General features: G+C 37.6%; 1 protein-coding gene across 2 annotated transcripts in view; it reads right to left on the reverse strand.

Moving 5' to 3' along the window:
* Positions 1-7500, reverse strand: part of LOC137996707 (N-acetylneuraminate 9-O-acetyltransferase-like) — a 39424-nt gene that overhangs the window by 13288 nt on the left and 18636 nt on the right. For both annotated transcript variants that reach the window (XM_068842245.1, XM_068842246.1), the window contains exons 9-15: positions 6759-6849; positions 5036-5147; positions 4132-4256; positions 3030-3097; positions 2757-2889; positions 1864-1972; positions 572-661 (exon numbers count right to left, since the gene is read on the reverse strand). In XM_068842245.1, coding sequence (XP_068698346.1) covers positions 572-661; positions 1864-1972; positions 2757-2889; positions 3030-3097; positions 4132-4256; positions 5036-5147; positions 6759-6849 — 728 coding nt within the window. The remainder of the gene's footprint in view (positions 1-571; positions 662-1863; positions 1973-2756; positions 2890-3029; positions 3098-4131; positions 4257-5035; positions 5148-6758; positions 6850-7500) is intronic.

Below are 7500 nucleotides of genomic sequence, written 5' to 3' on the forward strand. Positions count from 1 at the left end.
GTCGAACTCACGACCTCCCGCGTGACAGCCCGATGCTCAACCAACCGAATGAAAGCATGTTAAGTTGGTTGTCATTTGTCGCGGCATTGAACGGGCTTCCCTCAATGAGTAATAAACATGTATTAATCGCAATGTGCCCTCGTGCAATTAAGGATTAATTTCACTTGTATTTTCAAAGTTTTACAAATTGCCCACGTCGCGTGTGAAAACTTCAATTGCCCTCGGGCCCTTACATATACTAAGAAAACAATTTGACCCCCCTAGGCCCCTCCCCCGTCTCAATGTTGTTTTCTGGGGGTCATGAACAGTTTCCTGGAAATCAACAATTTCCTAATCAATAGGATAGGGGGAGGTGGGAGTGGGGAGGAGAAGTCACTGCTGTGGAATTCACAAGAGAGAAATAGTGAAAAAGTGCTTTTTGTCGGTTTTAGTACGTTTTCTTAGCGAGTTTCATCCAAGATTGTAGCTCCCTTTGGGTGGAATGTGACTGCAAGACCACAGTTGGTTTTGCACTTTTTCAAAGTGCAATCTGCAATCACCTTAGATAAGGAAGCAATTTGACTTGAATTACCTGGCTTGCACCTGTGTAATGATAAAGTAAAATAACCAACTGCATCCAGCCTTTCCACTCATCTGTTTGATATCTGTTTAACAATACCGTCTGACACAGAAGAAAACAAATTGTTTCCGTACGTAATAAAACTGAAAATAATGCAGGAAATTATGAACTCTTTAATTTCTCAGCAAAATAGCCATTAACTAAAGGGCACTTATTTTTCTTCAGATTTTCAAATAAAATAATCAACCCATTGACGAAAATTACCAGCTGCTGCATAGTGAGAGAGGAACCTGTGTCAGCGATATATTTTCACAAAGCATAAAATGCAAACAAAGCGTTTTTTTCCACATCAAAGAAAGATAGTGAAAAAAAGGGATCTATTCCATCAATTAGCCAGTATCAAAAATACCATAACACTTTGTTTGTCCCTGCAAAATTTCGCATACGCATTGTTTTTATTTTCTCTAGGGACTTACAATGGTCCCAAGAGAAACTGGAAACAATGCTAATGCAAAATTTTGGAGGGACAAACAAAGAGTATTATCAATGGTATTTTTGATAACGGCTGACATTACAAACCCATATGCAATGCAGATTGTCTTTGAAAAGAAGAATTAAGCAAGACAGTTTCTTTCCAGTTGATCCTTTACTAGCACGTTACCGGAGAAACAATTCTGTCAAGTTAGCTAACTTCTACAACCAATTTGGGAAGAAAATAGAAAAACAAATTATTTGCTAGCCATGTAGTTACATGTAAAGGGTACTAATACATGTACGTTACAAAATACAAATACTTGGGGCTAATAATACTACAATTGCAGAGCACTGGCAATAAACATAAAGTCTTCTTTCTTTTCAAAGGCAAAAGCTGTATGAAACTCTCTTTTGAAAGAAACCTACCCCATGGTACTTCAAAAATTTGCAGTCATGGCGAGAGAAAATTTGCAAAAAAACTCTTTACAAACTGCGAATGTTTCTTTGAATACTTGCTACTGAAAGGCAATTTTTGGCAATTGCTGTTGAACAGTTAATTAATGACAATGAGTCCTTGAAAGGTAGCTATGCTCATCTAATAGATTGGAGTGACTTAGAAAGGCTTTCTCTTATCCAAAAGAGTTTACAATGAATGAGTTGGTGCTTAAGAAGTTCGCCTCAATTTGCTCCATGATGGTGTGCAGTCAAGGGGTAGGCATCCAGAGTGTACTTTGTAATCCATTGACTTCGCGGAGACACTGTCCATACAAAAATCACTCATTAGCAAGCCACAAACACTTGTGTTCAGGATGAATGAACAGGCAACCCACCTGTTCAGCAGGGACCCACGTCAAAGCTCCAAGTACCAAGAAAATCATTAAAAAGAGCACAAAGACAACACGACTATATTCCTTTTGTTCCTTGAAAAACAAGTTTGTCCTGAGAAAAATAAAATACAAAACCAACCGGTTCAGCACTAAGACTGGGAAGTTGTCAAAAGTCCCAAAACTTTCAGGCGAATTTTTGGTGTCATAAAATGCTCTGTATTTTAGAAATAAAAAATGAAACTGTCTCAATTCATTAAACTTGGAAGTTGCTTTGTCTTCTCTGGTCTTGAGCACATGTTCAAAGTTCAATTTTTCACAATAATTATACAGATCTCAGCTTACAATTTTATTGAACTACGCTAGCCACACAGAACAGAAGCTGATTTCCAGGCGGGGCATAGGTAAACACATTACAGGATGGTGCCTACTATTGTTATTGCGCATAATTATATTCTGAGCATCTCGACATACTCGGGTTTCCTATTGGTGATGCTTACTGATGCAGAGATATTTTTGCGCGGTTTATAACTATCCGGAGAAAGTAGCTCTTACTTAGTACATGTACTCTTGGTATCCAAAAGGAAAATTGGGAGTAACCCTGCATTTTTGAGAGATAATTAAGCTTCAATTTGAGAAAGAACGCCATACATCGTATTTTAATTTAAAGCTTTTTACAAATATTATTCATCAATTATCTCTGAAAAATGCGTGATTACCCAAAATTTTCTTTTTGGATTTCAATAACACTTGTTAAGATCTACAGTTTCTGCATAATCATAAATCGAGGCAAAAATACCTTTGAATTAGTAGGCACCGTCCTTAAGTAAAAAGATTGCACTATAGTCAGAGTGTTTTCACTCACGTGAGCAAGGAATTAACATATTGATCACTCATACCTGTCGCATAGATAAAAATAAAACGTTATAATCGCCAGTTTGAATAATGCCTTCATGACAGGGTACATTTTATTGGAATAAACCCAGCGCAATGAGAAACTAGGGCGACCCCCTGGGGTGGTTGGTTCAGCACCTGCCAAAAAAACAAAAAACAAACAAAAAAAACCTTGACATGAAAAAGTGTTACACTACAGAATGATTTCAATAAGGTATAATAGAACCCAACACACAGAAATTGCACTCTCACGCAAACAACTCTTCAATGATTCTTACCACCAGAGCCAAGAGGTTCAGCAGGCCACAGATGCCGACAGACCAACATTATCAAGAACAACACAATGCTGAAAAAAAATGCAAGCCAATAAAATGTTGGGTTTCTCTAAATTATCTGTGCCTGGCGGGCAAGTGAAAGTGTCAACGCTTTTGGGCGAAATTTTTGAGGAAATTAATTGTGCTTATAAGGATTTTTTTCAAGCTCATAACTTATGGGATAGTTCATCCTGGCTACAGTTTGCCCAACGGGAAAACTGGAAAATTGAATTTCTTTGCACACTGTGATGAGTAAAGTCATATGATGAGTAAAGTCATATGATGAGTAAAATCTACAAGTGTCACCCTTAGAAGGAAATTAAGGGGTTTTAACAATAATGATAATAATAATAATAATAATAATAATAATAATAATAATAATAATAATAATAATAATAATAAAGGGGCTATGTCATGCAAAATGAAGTAATTTCATAGCACTCAAAAATGTCCAAAATGAAGACTGAAACACTGCAATAACCACTTAAAACTGCTGAAGAACAAAATAAATACAGCAAAAGGAAAGAGAAGGATGGATGTACACAAATGGACAGAGTGAAACGAATAGCGTTTGGGTTATCTTTGAAAAAAGTCGGCCTGACATTCTTCAACTTTATGGCAAATTGCCTGGATAAAGGTTGTTTTTGATCAGAATCATTTTTTTGTCATGTAATGATAATTTTACCAGTAAAGGAATTCTGCATTAAAATTCTAAAATAGAGTTCAGTTATTTGACCATTCAGTTCTTTGGAATTTAGTCTGTCTACGAGTTTTATAGCTGTGTTAGTTATAATATGAGCTGTACCGGTGTGTTTATTAAAAGTAACAACAATTATAAAGGGAAATCTGTGACTTGTTAAAACAAGAGGAGATTGGTATAGTCAATCTAATGATACAAATCTCTCTCAAACACAGAATTTCAAAAATGTGCTGTTTATCATTGTGTTGAAACAAGGGCACTGCTACATGTACTTTGGTGTACCTTCTGTTAATTAAACTGATTTTGGATTGTTCTTTTTAAAAGAAAAATATTGCTCATAAAATAAAAAATTACCAAACACATTACCAAGTGATAAAGACAGCAAATGTGTTATTTTGCAATTGCGTGGGTCTTGGAGATGGTATGCAGCAAGTTGCATCAGAAACTTGAAGATATTGGTTACAGTAATAGTTGAAAATCAAGTCAAGCTCCTGGAAAGAAAGGAGTTAACATAAGTTGACATTCACATTGCAACCAGATTGACAATCTGACAAAGTTTCATGCTATTCTGGTTTGGAGAATTATGAATTCAGCTTTAACAGTAACTGTTCAAGGCCACAGTTCGACACTTCTGTCTAGCGTCTTCTCCAGGGGTGATCCCAACCTATCACAACAGTCATTTTATATGCTCCCAAATTTGAAAAAAAAGTAATTCATGATCTTTTCTTTTACAGTGCAAACGTGCCTTACCGTGGCCACCCAACAAACTTTCACATTTGACAATTACGTGTAAATAAATTATGTCTACTCAGCAACCCAAGCGACAGCGTTCAACTGACAACGTGTGAAATTTGCAAGGAGACGCGACTGTCAATCAAATTTGCAACCCTGATTGGTGGATTATTTGTAAAAAAAACTCTGTTAGGTGGCCACGGTAAGGTGCATCACACTGTAACCCATTGACCCCTAGGATTGAGACTTGATAGATTTTTCTCTGTCTTAAGTCAGACAACATTACTCGTCAGTGGGGTTTGGTTAAGGATTCAATGGGTTAACAACTTCTGGCATCCACTCATTAACCCATTAACTCCTAGGAGATTTTACTCGTTAAGGGTGTTCACAAACTGTGATCCAGCAAGCCATGCAAGTCATGCATGTTCAGTCACATGGCTCACATGTTAATAATTAAAATTGCTAACTGAAGCTACATGTATCTCAGGATTTTAAAAGTAATGCCTGTAACAGAACTTTCCTGACAATGATATCATACCAAAGCAATAATTTCTGTGCCATAGTGAAGTCCATCCAGTGATGCTTGAGGTCTTTGGCGAGCTGAATTATATGAAGCCCACATGACAATTACTGAGGAATTTTCTGGTAGACTAAGGGAAAACACACACTTTAGATCTCTAAAATTTACTATGTCAGTGAACTGCAAAATAGAACAAATCGATAAAGATGTGAAAGACACAAGTAATTCTCGCACATATAATATTGTTGAAGCCACCTGGCCTCAGTTGTTCAAAAGGTGGATACCGCTATCCACCGGGGGATAAATCACTATCTAGTGGATAAACACAAGCGAAAGCAATTGAGTTATCCAGTGGATAGTGATTTATTCAGTGGATAGCGCTATCCACCCTTCGAACAACTGGGGCCTGGTGTCTATTAAGAGACAATTGCTTAATTAAATTGTCCTTATACTTGCAGGGATCACTTTCGTCTATAACCCCCAATTCATTCAAATAATTATACATTATTATTCCAAATCAATAAGTTCGAGCTTTTCTTTGGAAGGTAGCTTAGCACACCTAGATTGGATTATAGCAAACAAACCCTCAAAAATCACAAGGAAAGACCTTCTAAGCACATGAAGTAGTTAGAATGAAGGAAGAAAGATTAAGGATCGATATCATTGGAGCAACCAAGTTTTGGTTTACTGTAGTATGTTGAAACATTATTATTATTTCGGCTCTATTACAGAGTCTATTAAAGAGTTAAAGTAGTTAATATTCCCCAAATAAGTGTTCCTGAATACTTGAAACACGTTTTGCTGTTGTGTTGTGAGTATTACATGTAGTTTAGTTACTGGGTTGCCAAACCCAGTCGGAATCTCGGTTTCATTTCGTGGGTTTTTTGTTGTTTTTATTGTTTTCCGTGTCTGGAAAAGGCTTGCCTGTCACTCCCCTGCTAAGTGGTGTCTTTGTGCATAGAGTCTTCTGTGCGTATTTCTTGTCAAAATTTATAACAATTGAAAGAAAAAGAACCCCCCCCCCCCCCAAATTGAAAAAAATTGCCCGGAATGCTGCACGTACCACAGGGGCAACCCAGTGTACCCTCACGGAGGGTCTAGTTAAGTTTAGTTTGTGAGGGATGCGTGTGTGGAAGTGTTCCCATTACAAGACTAGACAAAAACACTTGGAACTCCGTGCCCTACACTTTGTGAGTTGTACGTTCTTTAAACTGTCCCATAAAATTTTATGAAAAAGGGTTATGCCACAGGTGCCCAGCTAATAGAGGGCTTCACAGCTAATAATGGTAGAGCTGTGGCAGCATGATTGCACAGCCATGGGTTTGAGTCCTGTTCTAAGCTTAATTTTTTCCACCCTTTTGGCTTCTGCTTAAAGTTATATCCTCTGTTCGTCCCTGAACCCGATGCAGGAGATCTTCACGACCCCCGGACTGGATTTGTAGTGCACCGACCCTAACCAGGCATTTCTTGTGTTATTATTATGGGATGTCTGAACATGTTTTTTTCGCGCTCCAAAATAAAATTTTGCAGTCTGGAGTTTAAGCGATGTAGTTCAAGTTATTGTTCCTGGTATCATCCAGTGAAGTCATTTGCAGTTTGAACCAAACATCCTCAACTGCAGTGATAAGCTTTGCTAGTCTGAAAATTGTTTCATAAAATAATACACGTATAAGTAATAAAAGCCAACTTCTATGATCAACTGTCACACCATGAGCCAAAATAAAATACAGGTGATACTTACAACATTTCAAAAGGGATAGAATTGAAGAGCCGAATCTTTTCATTAGTAATCACTTTACGTGCTTCGTTAAGCTTGTCCTCCACAACTGGTTCTGCGGGAAAAATAAAAACCATTCATTTGTCAGTCACACTATTGAATCAGAAGTCAAATTAAGGTATGTTGTCTTTGGAAGGCAAGAGGATTTTCAGCTTGTCAACAATTGAAATTATGGCAGCGACTCCTGACAGCTGTATCAAGTTGTACTAGACGTGTCACAAATCGAAGGGGCATACTTTACACACTAGGCAACAATCCAAGACTTGAAGACAATGAAATGCCCAATGAGGTTTATTTTCAGTCAGCAAGGGAAAAGAAAGAGAAGAAAATAACTTTATTAATTAGTGTCTGGTCTTCTGGCACTGGTGCACTAATTGAGGACACTGTGAACTGAAATCAAAATTAATTAACACAAGTCGAATCAAATTTTGGTTTCTGAGGGGAAGAGGGGAAAACCGGAGTACCCAGAGAAAAACCTCTGGGTGCAGAGTTGAGAACCAACAAACTTAACCCACACTTGACGCCAAGTCTGGTAATTGAACCTGGGCAGCATTGATGGGAGCACTGCATAATCCCTGCTCCTCAATGACTAAAAGCGAACAAAAGCCCCAAAACCTGGAGAATCCGACCACCTTTTAACTCTAAGCAAAATTCACTAAGTGTAACTTTAAAGTGCCCCTGTGATAAAAACAATCACTTCCTTTTT

The sequence above is a fragment of the Montipora foliosa genome, chromosome 3 (assembly GCF_036669935.1).
Source record: "Montipora foliosa isolate CH-2021 chromosome 3, ASM3666993v2, whole genome shotgun sequence".
NCBI lineage: Eukaryota > Metazoa > Cnidaria > Anthozoa > Scleractinia > Acroporidae > Montipora > Montipora foliosa.